The sequence below is a fragment of the Halictus rubicundus genome, chromosome 17 (assembly GCF_050948215.1).
Source record: "Halictus rubicundus isolate RS-2024b chromosome 17, iyHalRubi1_principal, whole genome shotgun sequence".
Taxonomy (NCBI): Eukaryota; Metazoa; Arthropoda; class Insecta; order Hymenoptera; family Halictidae; genus Halictus; species Halictus rubicundus.
In genome coordinates, this window is record NC_135165.1 from 9,223,233 (window position 1) to 9,243,954 (window position 20,722).

The window sequence follows — 20,722 nt, forward strand, 5'->3', positions numbered from 1 at the left end:
TACAATTGGAGAAATTGTTACCTATGATGCACGTTGTTGACGCACTGGCAATGCGGGGTCGGAGAGCGATTGTTGAAAGCCAAATAGAATATACACGAACTAACGGATTCTATAAGGTTACGTTTGATTCGAAAGGGAGTTTAACCCGATCTCACTAGAATTGACGCGACGTGACTGTACGAGTACTGAACCGCGTCTGAATTTCGACTGAACCGCTTCTCGACTGAACCGAAGAGGATGAAAATGAATGGGTTTATATACCCTAAAAAATGGGAGGGAAATGTGTCTGTTTTATTCTACGGTCGCATACTCGTATTTGTCGTTTCGAGTGAGTTTAAGGTTTGCAGCTGGATCTTTGTTTAAAGGGGTAAAACGAAGGGTTAGCCAGGATGTTTCCTATCAGAGACTATCTTGATAAAACATTCCAGAAGGGAATGTTTTCAAGATTTCCATATTAGGAAATCGTACGGTCCTGTTACTGAATCATGCTTCGTGCCAGTTGCGTCCAGCCGGAGCACAATCATCCCTTTTATAAACAAGGGGTCGGTTGGGACGCTTTTTGTTCTCAGAAAAGAGATTAGAACTTCTAATCGAATGAACGTGGAGAAACGTCTCCATATGTAACAAGACAATGAAAACAGGTTATAAGGCGCCTAGACTTCTAAGTTAGTCAACGTTGAAATATTCCTACTACCGTGGGGTATACCCCGTGAGGGGCCAAGAAGCTCGACAGCCGCCGCCGCCGAGAAGTGTCAACATGACATGGGTCGGGTATGTCGGTGACAGTCTTCGGTGACAGTAATACATATATGTTGGTGAAAGTCCCGTAAAAAAATAATTAATATTAAAAAAGTTTAATTTTTTATTTAAAGGCCTGAGCTCACGCCAGTCTTTCATCTTTTCGTAACGCTTCGACTCTCCGTAACTCTTTCCTTCTCATAGGCTGTTCGCACGCGAGCGAGATGGAAAATTTCGCAGCGGGAGAGCTCGGCAAGATCGCGGCTCGCTGAAATTTCGCTCGAGAGCAAGAGATTGCCGTCGCGGGCGCGCACGGAGAGCGTGTTAGCGGAGAAGAAGATACAGAGACAGATTAATCCCGAAAGTACAACTGAAAAGGTCACAGACTTTACTTTACGGACCAACGTGGTATAGCGGCGGAGCACGCGCACGTGGCAAGACGGGTTTTTGGAGACTGAGCGCCGAACCGCGGCGCGGTAGTTTCGCTCGCGGAATCGGTAGTGCACGCACGCGCCGATGCCGGTAAAGCCCACGTGGACACCGACATTCTGAGGCGCGTTATTATAAAATCACGATTAACCGGGAACCAAGGCCGCAATCGCGACATAGCCTGTCTTTCTTTGCGTCCGAAACTTCAATCGTTCATTACACAAGTAATGAACGGAATCATATTATATTTGGTATATATTGGTGAAAGTCCCATAAAAAATAATCAGGAATATGTTGGTGAAAGTCCCATAAAAAAATAATATAAATAGGGAAGTCCTCGAACTTTGCTGTCCTTTTCTACGTTCGGCACTGCTTCAAAGAAAGTAAGGTCTCGTCGGCAGCAATGATGACGCTGTGACTTTGGCATGTATCGTGTAAGACACATGAATTACGGCGTGTTTACAGACCGCGGCGGGCTGTAAAAGACGCCAGACTATCGCTGTTCTTTTCTACGTTCCCGAATAGTGTCCCGAGCACGACAAGACCCGAGTTTCAGACATATAAAGCGGATTCACTGTAGTGGCTCCGCTCGTTAGACGACGCGCGACGCTGAGTACACATGACGGCACCGTCAAAACGCTTAAAATGGCTCAACTTCAAACACACATAACTTTTAAACCAGTGAATTCCAAACATTAAAATCCTGGATTTTTGGCATTTTCTCGTAAAAGTATACAGGATTATATTTAAAAAAAGAGTTCATAATTTCTGGGTTGCCAAGGTAAAGTTTAACCAAGATTGTCGCTCACTTAACAATAGGTATCTATACGGCATCAGATCAGCATCGGCAAATTCACATGATTTACATTTATTTTAAAAGAAGTGTGTCCACAGACTGACAATAACATAACATCGACACTCTCCCTTTTTTTTTTGGTACTAGTGAAAATAACAATGCTGATCTGATATTATTCTGGTTGCAAAAATTTAACAATAATTATGATTTTTTTCAGTGATGGTACGTCTTACGTTATAATTTTTTTTGTAATTAATTTAGCTACTCTTTCGTCATAGAGAACAATTTTTTATACAGCTTTAATTGTCTTTTGGTCTTATTTCACGTGCCATAAATATATGTTCAAAAGTCGCACTTACTGGTGTAGACTTACGCGATTAGAAATCTCGGGATGTATTAACAAAAAAAAATCGAAATGATTCTGAATCAGTACGTTTATCGTTATCGCATCTACCAACATAAATACATTATCTTAAAAATTGACGAGATGGCGAAATACTTAAATTGTATATTTCGAAATTTCATTCTTTTGTCGGTAATTTTTTTTTTAGTAAAAAAAGATGGTATGATAAATTCAACGTAAAAATATAATTTTAGTACTGGCGAAAGCTCGTAGCACATATACGGAATAGCTTGTCAAAATTTCGGAGCCATCGACCATGTAGTTTTTGAGTTTTTATCTATACCAGGTGAAAAAAGTGCGTTTCAAGAAAAACGGGATTAAAGCTTTGTACTGTACCACTACTCCGGAGTATCATTTTTCTGGAATTGTCTTTGTCATTTTAATGAACATAAAATTTCAGGAAAGTATTTTTATGCTTCTATACTTTGAAAAAATCGATTTTTGACCTGTCTACACGAGATTGCTCACTTAAAGGTGCTAGGCCCGTAAAACTGACGGATTTTAGATTTTTTGTTTTACAATTATTGAGATTTTATTGACAGTATAGAAAAAAACTCTGACTAAATTATAAGGCAACACAAACTAGGTAGTTGTAGTGCTCGAGGGTTCTAGTATTAATTACAATTAATGACAATTAAAAATAAAATAAAATAAAAGTATTATTAATTTTGATTCATGTACATATTCTCTTGCATGCTAGAAATTCCATACGTCATAAATACAGAAACACTAGCAACCTAATTATAATAAATTAATTTTAATAATCACAATTACTCATATGTACGTTTAATAAAAACCAACTAAATTTATCATATAATTCACTTTTAGCTCTTAAATCGTCATGGTTCAAAATTAAAACCATCTGTATCTGCGATTTATGATGAAGAATTATCGAAAAATATAACCCAGAGATCCACCGAATATTCAAAACCAGTGCACACAATATGGACTGATCCTGATGTTTCTTGGAATGACAAATCTTTTGAATCAACTTCTAATAAGGTAACAATAATTTTAAAAGTTGTAGCCGGATAAGGGGGTAAAAAGTGTTTCCAAATTACGTTGATCTTTGTTCGTACTATTTGATTAGCCTCTCAAAGGCAACACTTTTTCTGGCAAGTTTCAAGGCGCAACACCCACAACAAGGGTAGTTACCAGTGTCGCCATGGTTACGTGATATCTCTGTCGTGCATGTGTCACAATGTCGCGCGATTAATCCGGTAATGGCAGAGAGAGGGTAACTGTATTCCCATCAATTTTCCCGGCCTGGCGATACTGGCAGTTACAGAGCAAAGACGGATTACAGAGCAAAGACGAAGCTTAGCACGTGTTCGCTGTAGTGGGTTTCAGTAAATATCTTGTAGACTACAGCCAAGCGACAGTAAGATATACAGGTAACCCTCCTATAACACGGTAGATAGGTTCCCGGTAGTAAGAAAATGCCGTGTTGTATGAGACCCAGAGCCAGTACAAAAAGGGGGGTTACGTACAGGTAGCGAAACCGTGTTATAAGATGCCGTGTTGTAGGAGGGTTACCTGTACAGGGTGTTTCGTAAATGGTGGGCAAAACTTTAGGAATAGATTCCTAATGCTTAGAGAAGACAAAAAAGTTATATTAACATGGGTCCGGAAATGGTTAGTTTCTGAGTTATTAAAGTTTTTGTGCCACAATTCTCGTCACATCTTCTTAGAGGCAATGTTCAATATATTCACCTCCTGTCTCAATACAAGCCTCAGCTCGTCGTCTTATTGAGCTCCGAACACGCTCCCAAATAAAGTATAAATTGTAAACAAGAATAATACACCTCGATAATGTAAACATAGACCGGCGATTATTTCAAAAACCTTGTTAATGCCCTTGAAAGGGCTTTTAAGACGATGTGACGAGAATTGTGACACAGAAACTTTAATAACTCAGAAACTAAGCATGTGCGGGCCGCCCGATATTTAGGTTCGGGTCGGGTCGCAGAAAGTCGGCTCGATTCGAGTGCGCGATACTTCATGACTAGATTGCGGATCTTTATGCAAAATAAAAAATGTTTGTATTCATTGCAATACACAGGAGACAAATAAAAATTTTTTTCTTCCTGTGGTGTCCTCCCGTCCCTGGCCCTCTGTCCGGTGGTCGCATGCAAGGTTAGGAAGTATTTCAAAACAACACTTGACTCTTGTTTACACCTGGCCGCGCGGTGCGTTCTCTCTCCTATCCTGTATTCGACTGACTGGACTGACTGTCGAACACAGCGGCCCCCGGCCCTCAGGTCCCCCACCACCGCATCATCGACACCCCGCGCGGCACATCTTTATTTATATACAGGGTGGCCCACATAACTCTGAACAGCTCAATATCTCGAAAACTATGCCATCGATTTTAAAGTTCTTAGCCTTAAATTGCATGGAACTGAAGGGCCTTTCTGACTACATAAACGTGAAGTGGCCTCCCTTCCCCTTTAACGGGGGAGGGGAGGTACCTTTGTAATTTTAAATGGAACCCCCTATAAAATGTTACATATTTAGATTCTACAGGAAAAAACAAGTCAATTTTGTCTGAAACATTTTTTTGTCAGATACTTCCATGATGAGATATAACAGTTTGAAGTTTCGAGTTGTAGGTACTTGAAGCGCTCGGAAATAGCGTTATGGAATTATACGCGCTTGAGTCCTTTGCTTATTCGTGAAAAAATAAAATGTACTTTATATTAAATGTTCAAAATGTCCACCACGGGCTTGTAAACATTTATTTACTCGAAACATCAAAGTTGATCTAACATTTTTTAACATTTGGGGAGTCACTGAAGCGCAAGCGTCACGTATTCTTTGTTTCATATCCTCTTTTGTCGTCGGTGGTTCAAACATAACTTTGTCCTTTACATATCCCCATAAGAAAAAATCTAATGGTGTTAGATCGGGGGATCGAGGAGGCCATTGACGAGGTCCCCCACGACTTATCCATTTGTTCCCAAATTTTTCGTTCAAAAATTGCCTGGTGGTGATTGCAAAATGTGGAGGAGCGCCGTCTTGTTGGAACCACATTTCTCTTCTAACGTGCAGTGGCACATCTTCCAAAAGCGCAGGCAAATGATTTTTTCATAGAAAATAAGGTCTCATCACAAAATGTCCTATTAGGCCACACCAAACGTTTTCCACGGACCAATAATGCAGATTATGTCTATTTACATGCCCTGAATTCATAAAAGTGGTCTCATCGGAAAAAAGTATTTTGCACAAAAAGTCGTTTTCCACAACACCCTGCAGCCACTCACAAAATCTTACGCGGTGATCGTAATCTGCTATCGAAAGCTCTTGTGATAAAACCATGTGATATGGATAATACTTTTGCTGTTTCAAAATTCGTTGAATTGATGAACGATTAATATGTGATGTTTGTGCAAGTGTACGTTGACTAATATGAGGATTTAATGTAATTGCAGCAAGAATACTGGCACTATTATTTTCATTAGTGACAGCTTTAGGTTTATTGCGAGTTTTTTTACACAATTCACCGTGCTCGCGAAGCCGCTTTTCTAAATTATGAAATGTTGCATGACATTTTTTGACCCCGTAACGTTCAAAAATTTTTTTGGCATTCACCTAACGTTAATAACATATTCACTTCTGTGTCAAAAGTAGCCATAATCACAATGTTACTGCTTGAATAACAGCTCTAAACTGAAAACGTTTTCATAGATAAGTGAGTCAAACTCAAGAATTGTAAATATTATTGTTTTTTGTTTCTTCATGAATAAGCAAAGGACTCAAGCGCGTATAATTCCATAACGCTATTTCCGAGCGCTTCAAGTACCTACAACTCGAAACTTCAAACTGTTATATCTCATCATGGAAGTATCTGACAAAAAAATGTTTCAGACAAAATTGACTTGTTTTTTCCGGTAGAATCTAAATATGTAACACTTTATAGGGGGTTCCATTTAAAATTACAAAGGTACCTCCCCTCCCCCGTTAAAGGGGAAGGGAGGCCACTTCACGTTTATGTAGTCAGAAAGGCCCTTCAGTTCCATGCAATTTAAGACTAAGAATTTTAAAACCGATGGCATAGTTTTCGAGATATTGAGCTGTTCAGAGTTATGTGGGCCACCCTGTATATACTGTGTACACCACACTTCCTTTAATTATCTTATTAAACTAGAACTAATACGCTGATATTCTTAAATCTCTTTAGTATGGCCGCTGTTTTAAATTGTGCGTACCTATTTTTATCATAAATGCATAAAATCCGCAGTCTATTCATGACACATCGGGCGGTCCGAGAGTTTCGGGCTACCCAAGACTTTTGGGTTGCCCGAGAGTGACTCGACTTCGTCGGGTGGGTTAGAAAAGAATCGGACAAAGGCTATAGCCGGTTTTGGGGGCCAAATCGGCCCCGGAAGAGATTTTATTCCAATTTGCGCCATTCGATAGCCTACCAAAAAAGATACCTTTCAGCCAAGTTTTAGCCCTATAGCTCATCTGTAAGGGTAGTTATAGAGGAAAAACGAAAATCCAGTTTTTGGCCCATTTTCCCCATTTAATGACAATTTAAAATTCTGAAAAAAATCTGACACATGTCGGACACCAAACCACATACTTTGAGTCGTTTTCAGATTTTTCCGTTGCAAACTCTGACTGTAAAAATCGAAAAACACGAAAAAAATCGAAAAAATGCAGATTTCATATGGAAATCTAAGAGCGACTAGAACAGAATTAATTTAGCAATAAGATATTGTCCTAAGTATTATGCTCAATTTTTTTCAAATTCCTGCGTTTGGTGCGTCATAGTAGGAAAAAATAAAAACCACTTTTTTCGGCGTTTTTTCCGTGAAAAACTAAGTTATAATTATCGTAAAAATATATTATGTAATATTAAACATCCCTAAGTTCGGAGAAATATCGTGCAGACTTTAAAAATTGCGTAGTACAAAAAACGACAATTATACTATGCAGGATATATCCCAATATTTCGAAGGTATTTTCAACGGCACCGGTTGGTGCAGTAGCTACGGTCTCCGAGGAGTCGTGTCCGAGACGCCGACCGAGACACATCGAGCAACCCTTAGTGAACGGACTAAACAGTGAATAGTGCATCTAAACACAAAGTGCACAAAACAATAGTGAGGCTCTCGCAGCCCTCAAGTGCGCCACTAGGCGAAAGTGACTAACTAAACCACATCAGTGAAACCAATTCCAAGAAAAAAGCCAGGCCCCGATACCCGACGAGGAACGCTCGTCCCGTATCGGGCCCAGTGGCGCCCACCCCACTCCCGCGTCCAAAAAGACGCCTCAATAATGAGGGAGACAATAAAGAAAATAGTACAGAGGAACTAAACAGCAAACCAGGCACATCTAAAATACCCAAGCTAACATCAATACAAGTAGACAAGCTGTTTAAAGACATATAAAAGGAAAGCAACAGAACAACAGCCCTTAAACACGCAATACAGCCCAATCTAACGGCAGCCAGGAAAAAAAGCACCGCAGCACCATTACCCGGAACAACAAAGAGCCTGGGCACCGCAGACGATGAAAACGCGCCAACCGGACACTGGGAAATCCCCAAAAAAACACACAAAGCCGCACCCGGCCTCGCCGACACGCCAACCCCACTAAACACCGACAACCAATACCAGCTGCTTTCGGACGACAGCGACAACGAGCTAGACGAGAATTCCCCTAACGCACAACCAACCAGCGCACCACCAAAAATAAAAACCTATACACCCCCGCCAATCTGCACCCTAAACACCAACATAGGGAACATAATCAGTACCGCTCTATCACTAAATATAAGAAAACAGGACTTCATTGTGAAAGAAAATGACAAAGACACCCACACAATATACACAAAAAACCTACAAACCCACAAGGCACTGACAGAAAAACTAACCGAAACAAAAACTCAGCACTATACATACACCCCCAAAGAACAAAAACTAAAATCAATAGTTCTAAAAGGAATTAAAGGAAACTTCACAGCAGAAGAGATAAAAACGGAAATCGAAGAACTAAACCTACCAGATACAAAAATACACAACATCTCCATATTCATTTACAACAAACAGAAGCCCGACCAATACCACTACTTAGTGCAAATCAACAGAGAAAGCAAGACCGCCAACCTGTTCAAGATAAAAACGTTGGCCTACCAAAAAGTCAGATGGGAACACCTCTGGAAACCGGAAGTGTTCCAATGCAAAAAATGTCAAAGAATTGGACACGCGAGCAGAAATTGCCAACTAAACTACCGCTGCGTGAAATGCGCCGAAAGCCACGGCCCAGGGAACTGCCCGCTTACAAACACTGACAACAGAAACAATCTCAAATGCGCCAATTGCGGACAGGCCGGACACCCAGCCTCATATAAATGCTGCCCATATATCAAATTCGCCCTCAAACTAAAAAAAGATACACGCAATCAAAATCGATAAGCAACCAGCAAGAAAATACAAAAAATAGCCACAGCTGTAACACCCAACTGCACGTTCGCACAAATGACCAGAGGACCCAAGAACGACCGACAACGCAGCATCCAGCATACACCAACAACATATCGAAGGACATCGGAACACCCAACCCGCCAAACACCAAGAAGCCAACGACCCTGCAACCCCCAACCGAATGGATAGACAGCATAAAAACCGTAATAGCAGCACTCATCGCCTCGCAACTAAATCAAATAGCCACCCAGGTAGCCTTAAACTCAGAGAAAATAGAATTCGTTCTTAATACACTTTTCGAAAAGCACAATGTATAACGCCACCAGCCCCCCTACCACCATAAATATCGCTTCAATCAATGTAAACTCGATAATCACACACCCACGCAGACTCGACCTGAAAGAATTCCTCCAAGAACATAAGCATGATATAATACTGCTCTCTGAAACAAAGCTCAGTCCTAAACACATCCTTAGCTTCAAAAATTATAAATTATACAGAAAAGACAGGCCCAATGCAATCCAAGGCGGCGGAACCGCAATCCTAATAAAAACAGCATCCCCTGCGAACAGGTACACTCCCCCTCCTCAACCAACAATAAAATCCTAGAATACACGATCATAAAGACAAAAACCGAAAACAACAACACACTATACATAATAAGTGCATACGCGACGAACGACAACAGAACACTATACATCACAGAACTCGACCACCTATTCCACACCTTAAAACTACACGACGCCGACAATTACTACATAATAGCCGGAGACCTAAACACCAAAAGAACCGACTCGGGAGACACAACAAACAACCAGAGAGGACGCTATTTCAAAAAATGGGAAAACAAAAACGACCTCACATATAGACTGAACACTATCACAACCTCCACCCCCACATACAAACCGGGCCTGTCTTTCCTGGACATCTGCCTCGCAGATTCCAGGCTACAGCTTACAAACAATACCTCCGGGAAAGCCAGTACACTGCCCTACAACAGCGACCACTTGGCCGTTTCAATGAGCTTTATTGGGAGTATGGGTATTAAAGAAAACCACACTATTATTAAATACGAAATAAGATTTATATCAGAATGGTAACTCTAAAAGCACGTTGTGAGACACGTCTTTACACAGCGAAAGAAACGTTACGAATGAAACACAAGAGATCGAAACAGAGGAGCAACAGTCCAATATTAACAACTGAAGATCGAGGGTCCCATGCCGGGGACAACATACAATGTATATTAACTGAAGATACAATGTATGCATATACAGGTCAATAGCCGGTTCAATCGATCCTACCTTTTAAAGAAATAATAGATTCATTTTGTTCTATTTATGAAATAAAATCCAACAAGCTTCGAACTCCCTTCTAACGTCCCTCCAGCTACCTACCCAGAAGCCATAAAACTAAATTATAAGGCCACTAGATGGAAAGCCTTTACAAAAGACATAGACCGACACTACACAAACATGATACCTACCGACCGCAACCTATCCATTACGGACATCGACAACAACCTGCTAGCCATTACAGACGCAATCAGGATGCCAATAGACACACACACACCCCAATTCAAGACACGCAACAACACCACAATATACATCAACAAAAAAATCGCCAAACTCCAAAAACACAAAAAAACACTAACAACATTACTACATAAATTACACCTAACAGATCCCAACTCACGATTAACCATAACAAAAATAGCCAAAAGCACCCACAAACACCTCACAAAAAAAATTCAAACCGAATTCACCAAAGCCATAAACAAATACTGGACAAACGTGATCAAACGAATCGACAATAGAAACAATGACACTTTTTTCCCTAAAATCAACGCAATCTTCAGACGGAAACCACCATCCACAATAGACGATATCCATATAAAACAAAATGACAACCTAATACTAGACAGAAGCAAATGTAACACAGCAGCCCTCCAAAAAACAAACGACAGCTACATCCTAACTACCCCGACAGACAAACTTAACGCCATGGGAGCCTACTACGAAACGATCAACTCCCCCCGGCACCTAAACAACGGGACCAGACTGAAAGAAATAATAGACAACACGGCTCGCACACTAACACACGAACTCAGAACGAATCGACTCACCGAGACTACCATCACTCAATTCTCAGAACAAAACAGCGCCAAAAACCCAGAAGACACTGACTATGAAATCACACCATTCTGCAACCCCTACACAGTAAACATCATACTCAAAAGACTCCCAAACAAAACCTCCGTTGGGACAGACCGAATCCCCCCGATAGTACTAAAACACCTACCAGACAAAATAATAACTCATCTAGCAATCCTTTTCAACAACGCCATAAATAATAGCTATTTCCCCAAAATCTGGAAAACGGCCAAAGTACTCCCAATATTAAAGAGAAACAAAAACCCGACCGACCCCTCCAGCTACCGGCCAATCAGCCTAACACCAAGCCTAAGCAAAGTCTACGAAGCCGTCATCAACAACAAAATATCACAACACTGCACAATACACAATATCATACCAGACTGCCAATTCGGATTCAGACACAGACACTCAACAACCCACGCCATACACAAATTCATTTCCGACATAAACAATAACATTAGTAACAACCAGCTAGTAGGCGCAGCCCTACTAGATTTAGAAAAAGCGTTCGATTCAGTCTGGCTCAACGGACTCCTGTACAAACTACACCGTAAAGAATTCCCTAAATGGCTAATACATACGATACTAGACATGACAACCGACAAAAAATTCGTAACATGGGACGGAAAGACAACATCGACACAGACATACCACATAACAGAAGGACTGCAACAAGGCACCGTAAATTCCCCAATACTATTCAACATATACACCAGCGATCTCCTGAAGGCGTTCGAATTCAACAAACCAAATAGGGCAGCTGTACTGGCTTTCGCAGACGACCTAGTAACATATACCACAAGCAACCGTGTAAACATAGTACAAACAGAACTAGAAACAACTTGTTATATGTATAACAAAACAACTCATAAAAGCAACCACAGCATTTAAAGCTAACAACCGACTGTTCTACAACAAACACCTACCTGGAAGAACCAAAACAATACTATATATGTTACTAATAAGACCAATATTAACATATGCAGCACCCATCTGGTGGAACACCAATCACACAATGATGGAAAGACTGAGAATCTTCGAGCGGAAGTGTCTAAGAGCCTGGAACCAAATACACAGATCCGCAAATTCCAACTGGCAACACTACACAAACAACACAACTCTGTACAACATAGCCGACATACCACGAATAGACACATTTCTAATAAAACTTACCAGAGATTACTTCAGCAAGCTACCTCACATAGAAAACAGTATCACAAAAGACCTAGCAAACCCCGACACAGCAACCACACACCGACAACTAACCACCGGATATCTACCCCCACAAGCATTTACTACCTGCGACGCAAATGGACTCATACAAGATCACAATAACACCCCCATAATCTACCATTGGCGCCGTAATAATGCAGACAAAAGAATCGCGTTCACCAGCCAAGAATACTCCGAACACCCAGAACGATTTAAATTCTCAACGACACTTCCGCTCCGAGACAGATACAATTTCGAACGGCTACATTTAAAGAAATACTGGTGGCTCAACAATAACAGCCCCCACGTGCAGGCCCTCCGTATCCGCAAAATAACCGCACCCCGCAGACTCCCAACACAATAATCGCCAGAGGAAAAAAGGACTCCAACACAAACGTAAGAATGTGGGGCATATGCCCTGTAAAAAACTTTAGCCTAAGATGTAAATAGCCGCACCCTGTATATATACCCTAGTAGTAAGTTTAATTTAAGTTAGTTAGTAAGTATTAGATTAAGACCAAAAAACCTGCATCGGGGTTTTACACTGCAACTGAGCAGAGGTTTTTTTCCCCGATCCAAACCAACAGCAATCTCCTAGCACCAAAGACCTAACTACGTGCAATATACTAAACATAAGATAGTATCATAAGCCCTTAGCATAAGATATAGTTTATATACGAGTATTGCAAGCGCGCAATAAATTATATAGCAATCCTAAAGAAATACTGGTTAAGTTTTTTATATGTTTACACAGGAACCACAACACAAAAAAATGTACATACTATATCCAATAAACATATTTCCCAAATACTATGGTCTTCGACTGCGGAACCGCTGAAGACTTTTTGGATCAGGTTCGCATCCCGCCCCGGGCCAAAATTTTTTTTCTCTTTAATCAGATGTTTTTTCGATTTCTAACCGTATAATTGTTGTTACGCTATTGTAAAAACAGTTTTTTAACTACGTTTAAACTATTTTTTAATAATTTTCCGGAAAAATATTTTTGGAGTACTTTCAGCCTTTAGTCATCTGTGGGCTCTATTACTTATCTACTTAACATTTTTTTACATGTAATAAGTGCAACGACTTGTCTATTAAATCTTTTATCTTTAGTGGGTACATTACTTATTGTTAATAATAAATCTAGTGTTATATTGGGGTCGGGAGGTATTGTTGTATCTGTTTCTGTCAAGTAAAAATATTATTAGGGATATTATGAAAACGAGGTTTCTGCTCCGGACAACTATAACTATTATTTTCTGGAAAAATTCCTGATGAAGGACATTTTCGATTCAGGACTTTGGGCATTTAACTGAAACAATCGAGCCGTGTACATTGCTTTATTGAGGTGTTCCAATAGTCTTTGCTGTTTGTTATTATATCTTTTACAAGCAACGGGCAGCTGTCGCAGAAAAACGCCGTTTAAAAACATATCTTTCACCGATATTTTTGATTTTCCGGAAATGACAGAAGACGATTTGAAGATACTTTTTACGAGATCATACCAATTATTTCAAGCTGTTTTGTATTTGGCCGAGATAATGGATGAACACGATAATAAAATTAATGTCCGTTATGTAATAGAAAATAGTAATATTATAAAATTGGACGTAAAATCGCAACATATCAACCGCAAAACGTACAAATGCTACATACATTGTATACCAAACTCAACTGGTTATTCCGGTATAAAACGGTATTGTTGTGAATGTTCTAATGGTAATCGCACTATTGGATGTTGCTCACATGTAGCTGCTATCATTTATTATTTATCTTATGCTCGATACGACACGGACATAGTTCGGCCAGCAGAGATATTCACTAGAATTTTCAATAATAACCAAATAACACCGACAATTGACGAAGATAGCGACGAAGACTGAAAACGCCATACATGATTCCACCGCACACCAATCCACCTACAATTATTACAGATAAGTATTCCTAATAATACTTCATGTATATATTTTCTGTCACAAAAATAATCAATCCCTATTTCCATGTAAAAAAATGTTAAGTAGATAAGTAATACAGCCCATAGATGACTAAAGGCTGAAAGTACTCCAAAAATATTTTTCCGGAAAATTATTAAAAAATAGTTTAAACGTAGTTAAAAAACTGTTTTTACAATAGCGTAACAACAATTATACGGTTGGAAATCGAAAAAACATCTGATTAAAGAGAAAAAAAATTTTGGCCCGAGCGGGATGCGAACCTGTTCCACAAAGTCTTCATCGGTTCCGCAGTCGGAGACCATAGCTACTGCACCAACCGGCACCGTTGAAAATACCTTCGAAATATTGGGATATATCCTGCATAGTATAATTGTCGTTTTTTGTACTACGCAATTTTTAAAGTCTGCACGATATTTCTCCGAACTTAGGGATGTTTAATATTACATAATATATTTTTACGATAATTATAACTTAGTTTTTCACGGAAAAAACGCCGAAAAAAGTGGTTTTTATTTTTTCCTACTATGACGCACCAAACGCAGGAATTTGAAAAAAATTGAGCATAATACTTAGGACAATATCTTATTGCTAAATTAATTCTGTTCTAGTCGCTCTTAGATTTCCATATGAAATCTGCATTTTTTCGATTTTTTTCGTGTTTTTCGATTTTTACAGTCAGAGTTTGCAACGGAAAAATCTGAAAACGACTCAAAGTATGTGGTTTGGTGTCCGACATGTGTCAGATTTTTTTCAGAATTTTAAATTGTCATTAAATGGGGAAAATGGGCCAAAAACTGGATTTTCGTTTTTCCTCTATAACTACCCTTACAGATGAGCTATAGGGCTAAAACTTGGCTGAAAGGTATCTTTTTTGGTAGGCTATCGAATGGCGCAAATTGGAATAAAATCCCTTCCAGGGCCGATTTGGCCCCCAAAACCGGCTATAGCCTTTGGGCGAACGAGTTATCGCGATACCCGAGATTCAACTCTGCGTTCTTATGAAATACATGATGGTAATAATTGTTATACCCCGATCAAATGTGGTATAAACAACAGTTATAAAAATAATATATATTAAATGATGTGCGATATGTTTAATACGATATATTCATGAATATAAATATTTAGTCTAAATATAAATATTATAATGTAAATATTAATATATTTACTTTAATTGACATTAAGAAATTGTCATAATTTACCTTATTTGCAACCTTCATTCAAAATATTGAAATATTGAAGAAATATTGTTTCTTAAATTTTTCACGTGTAACGTGCACTATTTCAAAATTTAATACAAATAAAGATTATGCACATGTTTGCTAAATGTACCTACTGTAATTATAAAAAGAAACCAAATATATTAAAAATTGCATTATAAGTTATGAAAGAAATACCATTATTACCATTATTTATTTTATAAGAACGCTGAACGCAGAACGATTCTTTCCAAACCCGCCCGATGAGATCGAGCAGGCAGCCCGAAACTCTCGGATAGCCCGAAACGGTTTTACTCAGATATAAGGCGACGGTCTTGGTTCCAAAACAAGGAAATCGCTATCCCCACTTCTTCTTTTATCCCATTGACGTCCAACGTGAAAACTCGGTCATCAATGCACTCGAGTACCTTGTGCGGGCCGGTATACGGGCGTTCTAAAGAATGACGGATGGCCTTCGTTAGAAGAAATACATGGGTACAAGTAGGGGTACAAGGTCCTTAAAGACGAATGCTCTGGTCTCATTCTTGTGTGGGGACGGGGCGTACTTGAATTCTCTGAATTCTTCGAGGAAGTACTGCGGGTTAGGTTTGAAGTCTCCGTAGAGGATACGCGAAGGGATGTGTCGAATACGAAATCCGCGGGGGCCGCGTTGGTGTCGAGTTGTACTTTGCTACGCAGACCAAGGAGCACTGTCGAGAGGACGCGTGTCCACTTTCCGGTGAGGCACATAATCGCGGTCTTGAGGTCCCGGTGCCACCTCTCTACCAGTCCATTGCTGGCGGGGAGATACGCAATCGTGAGTATACGCTTGCACCCAATTAGCGAAAGAAACGCCGAAAACAATTAGGACTCGAACTGCGCGCCCTGATCGCTGGTAATGAACGCGGTTGCGCCATAGCGTGACACCCACGATTCGTAGAACGCTCGTGCTACTGTTTGCGCGGAGGTTTCCTTTAGTGGGATCGCTTCCGGCCAACGGGAGAAGCGGTCGACAGTGAGACAATAGCGAAGGTCTGATTGGCAGGAGGCCGATAAGGTCTATGTGAACGTGCGAGAACCGGACATCCGGCGCGACGAAGTTCGCTAGCATTCGATGTAATTCTTGCATGCTCGCGCGATGTCTTTGTGCATGTTCGGCCACACGCACCGCTGTCGGATCAGGCTATCCGTGATCTTAGCGCTCGCATGTGACGGTGAATGAGAAAGTTTGAAAACGCGGTCGCGCAGTGACGCAGGGAGGTATGGTCGCAGTGCTTCCGGTCCCTACGTGAATTTTCTCAAAACTAATGGTGGGATCGCGGCGGCGCAGAGTTGCGCGAGTTCAGAGACGGGCGACTGTTCCATCAGACAGTTCTTTTAACGAGAACTGTGTGGGAAGATTAATCGCTTCCACGCGCGAAAGCGAGTCGTCCGCCAGGTATAGAATCTGCATTGAGAACTGTGCGATATAAGACAGTTGCCGCGATTGGCGCGGGGACGCGTGATCCGATTTCTGCGTAAAGGCGTAAATTAGGGGCTTGTGATCTGTAAAGATCTTGAAATCGCGCCCTTCCAGGAAGTAGCGGAAGTGTTTTACCGCCTCGTGTATCGCGGTTAATTCGCGGTCGTAGGTGTTGTATTTCACCTGTGATGGGGAAAACTTGCGCGAAAAGAATGCAAGTGGTTGTCAAATGCCATCGCAGAGCTACTCGACAACCGCGCCCATGGCGAAGTCGAATGCGTCGGATACGAGTCGGATTTCCGCTGAATCACACGGATGTGCTACGAGTGCGGCGCTAGCCAATTGTTTCTTGCACGTCTCGAACGCTGTTTCGGCTTCGGGGATCCAGTTGACCGGCCTTTGGTTGTTCTTTTTTGATTCGAGCAGGTATGTGTTCAGTGGTGCTTGCGTCGCAGCTGCATACGGTATGCACCGACGATAGAAATTCATCATCCCCAGGAATCATCGTAATTCCTCGATCGTCTGAGGCTTGGGAAAACTCTGAACGGACTCGACCTTGTCGGAAATCGGTTTGAATCCTTCCTTGCTGATGAGGTGGTCGAGAAATGCGATCTCCGTCACGCCCCATCGGCACTTGTCTAAGTTCAATTCCAGGTGGTAATCCTGCAGTCTCTGTAAGACCGTCTCAATGTGTTTCTCGTGTTCCTCTGGAGAGGAGGACGCCACGAGAATGTCATTTAGGTAGTAGAAGACCAAATCCAGGTCGCCAAGTGCGCGATTCATGTAGCGCTAGAAGGTTTGTCCGACGTTCCTGGATCCGAAGCTCATGGCGCAGTACTCAAACAACTGGAACGGTGTGTTGACTGGCGTCTTCTCAATATCTGCGGGGGCGTTAGGTATTTAATGGCGCGCCCGGTATAGGTCCAGCGAGGAGAAGATGCACTTGTTATGCAGGACAGTCGGAAAATCGTGCAGGTGTACTTATTCGGTACAAGATCGGACTGGCCCACGGGCTGCTGGGTGGTCTGCAGATGCCTGCCTTGACCAATCTCCTAAAGTCTGTCTTCGCGGCTCTGAGTTTATTTGGCGTCAGGCGGCGCGGGCGCTCAGCCACAGAGGGGGGGGGGTCGGTGGTGAGTATGTAATGAAATGCGCCAGGATCCGAAAAGGGAGCGGGTTGATCCAGTGCCACAACCGCGGGAAATCTCGCTATGATCTGCGCGTACTTTTCCCGGGGTTGATGAGGTGTGCGGAGAGACCGATGAACTGTCTGGAACACACTTCCGCCTGGAGACCGGTGAGGGAGCCGGTCAGGGTCTGAAGTTTAACGACTACCACGAGTCCGTATCTCGCGAGCACGTCGGCGCCGAGAATGGGATACGGCACGTCTGCCAGGCAAAAATTCCATTCGATCGGCCTGCGGAACCAAAGATCGAGGGTGCGCCGAGTTGATCCGAACGTGTTAATATTCGTGTCATTAGCTGCACACAGCTTAAGGTCCGATGGCTGACCTTGGAATCCGCGCGGCTTGAGCACGAGGGAGATGTTCGACCCCGTGTCTATTAGGAAGTCCTGGCCTGTAGTGTGGTCACGAACATGGAGACGTTTGGGCTTAGGGAGACCTGTGCCGAGTGTCTCCACGACGGCAGGTGTGATTAGTTTCCCGGCTGTCCTGACGATGTAGCCCAATTGCACGGCTGTGAGCAATTACGCGCTTCAGAGCCAAAACGATTGTGCCATCAGTAATGTCCGGACTTGGCGTCCGTCGGGCGGAATCTGGAATCGCGGCTGCGGGATTGGAAACGCGTGCGCGCGCGAGAGTTAGACGCGTCGCCGAAACGCTGCCGCCCGAGCATTGCAGTGAGTGCCGTGAGCTCCTTCTCGATTTTTTCGAGCCATTGATCGAAGGTTGAACGCGTCGGTTTTTTCGCGGTCGCTGCCAACACAATCGCTTGTTCAGGGCTGAAGTGCTCCATGACCGTGTCCGCCAGTTCCGCGAGCTCCGGAAGCGTGGTCAATTTGGACACGGCGAGTATTCTGCGGCAGTGCGTCAGCAGATACTCGAGGAACACAGTTCTGAGTACGGCGCGTTCACGAGCGTTCCCGATTGATTTCGGTGATGTGATGCTTCACATCGAGTTTCGCCGCGCTGCCACACACCGAGGGACGCGTGATACACTGAAATTGTTCCAGCAACGCGTATACCGCACTGTCCCGCACTGGTGCCACGCACTGAGCCAATTCGACCGCGCCGGTCGGTATTGTTCCCGTTACCGATAGACCGGTAATCTTGTCGATCAGCCGACGGTCCTGGACATCCGGCAGGAGACCGAACCTGGCTAGAAAGTCCGCACCAATAATGGGTCGCTCAATGTCTGCGATTATAAATGTCCACGGAAATGCCCGGAATAATCTTAAGTCTACACTAATCACTATGTGTCCGTAAGTATTAATTAGCGAACCGTTCGCCGCGGTGAGCAGAAAGCTCGACTTCGTTCGCGCACCACTAACTTTCTTCCGCGGGAACACGCTGATCTCAGCCCCGGTATCGACCAGGTACTGGGTCTTCGTCGTCGCGTCGGTTACGAAAAGGCGACGTGCCGACCCTTTCAGGGCCGCTTGTCGCCATCAGAAACTCTGTGGGTCGTTTCCCGACTGGAATGAACACGGCCTCGTGCACTTCGTTGCCTTGTCTCCGAATCGCCCATGGTACCACCAAATGCCGCTGAGGCGAGATTCGGCCTTCGACTTGGATCGGGAACGTCTGCCGTACCGACTGTCGGACGTGCTGCGCCCTGGTTGGCGCCCTCTGCCCTCCAGCTTGGTGGTCACGAGTGCGGCTATCTGCTCGACGGCGGTCACCTCGCCAATTCGGTCCGCCAAGGCCGCCATTTTGTCTAGGTCGACGCCGTCCTGGGTAGCCAGCACCGATTGCATAGCCCCGGGCAATCTGCTTATCCATAGTGTCTTCATAAACTCCTCCGGCACATTGAGTCGGGGTATTGAGACGGGGTTCGATCCTCTATTTCCTCGTGTTCGAGGAGCTGCTTTATATTCCTCTCTTTTGATGTCGGGAGACGGCTGATGAGTTCTGCACGTAGCCTCGTGTATTTCCCGTGTTCCTCCGGGTTGAGCAAGATGTCTCCCACCTCGCGTGCCGACTTCGCGTCGAGCTGCGACACCATGTGATGGTACTTTGTTTCCTCTTGTACGATGCCTCTCAGGGCAAATTGCACGTCTATTTGCGCAAACCATAGCGCCGGCCTCTCCGCCCAGAATTTGGGCATATGAACGGCCACTGCCCAATTTTGCGCTGTTGCTTCCGTCATTCTTCGACGTCGGGGTCACCATTTGTACGTATTGGACCTACGATAGAGGAAAATGACTAGACGCGTGAGTGCTGGTAAAAGTAACTTTATTTGCATCTGCTCTTGGCGGCAGATTCAGAGAGACTGCTTGTTTAGGGAGGACGCCGAGAGTGTCTAGGGGGAAATCCCTAGAACACCTTGAGTCCTGTTATTCTGTGTTGGCACCTCTGGCGCCCGCTGCGTCGCCTAGCGGATGCACTAGAGAGTCATTGATACTCCCTACAATGGAATAAACACTTGACCATTGAGATGCGCTTTATGGAGACTTTATTGGCTTTTTTACGTGTGTATATGCGGGAGTTTCACATTAGACTGAGAGGGTTGTATATTTGAATACATCCGTTAAAATGTCCTTTACCAACTTCTATATATAAGTCTCTATGAGCTAGGAATTTATTATCTTAGTAACTATTTGGTAGATGGCGCATGTGCTACTCGTACTGTAGGTTTAAGAGTCCCGCGGAATTATGCAGAACCAAGATGCAGCCTACTCTGCACAGAACCACTAGGAGACTTTCTACCAATAATGACTAACACGTGTATGTAACGAAATAACTTTATTCGACTCTGGTT

General features: G+C 42.8%; 1 protein-coding gene across 2 annotated transcripts in view; it reads left to right on the top strand.

Annotated features, from left to right (window-relative positions):
- The window catches only part of LOC143362635 (uncharacterized), a 114,467-nt gene that overhangs the window by 67,020 nt on the left and 26,725 nt on the right, over nucleotides 1–20,722 (top strand). For both annotated transcript variants that reach the window (XM_076802981.1, XM_076802980.1), the window contains exon 9: nucleotides 3,195–3,368. In XM_076802981.1, the coding sequence (XP_076659096.1) occupies nucleotides 3,195–3,368 (174 nt within the window). The remainder of the gene's footprint in view (nucleotides 1–3,194; nucleotides 3,369–20,722) is intronic.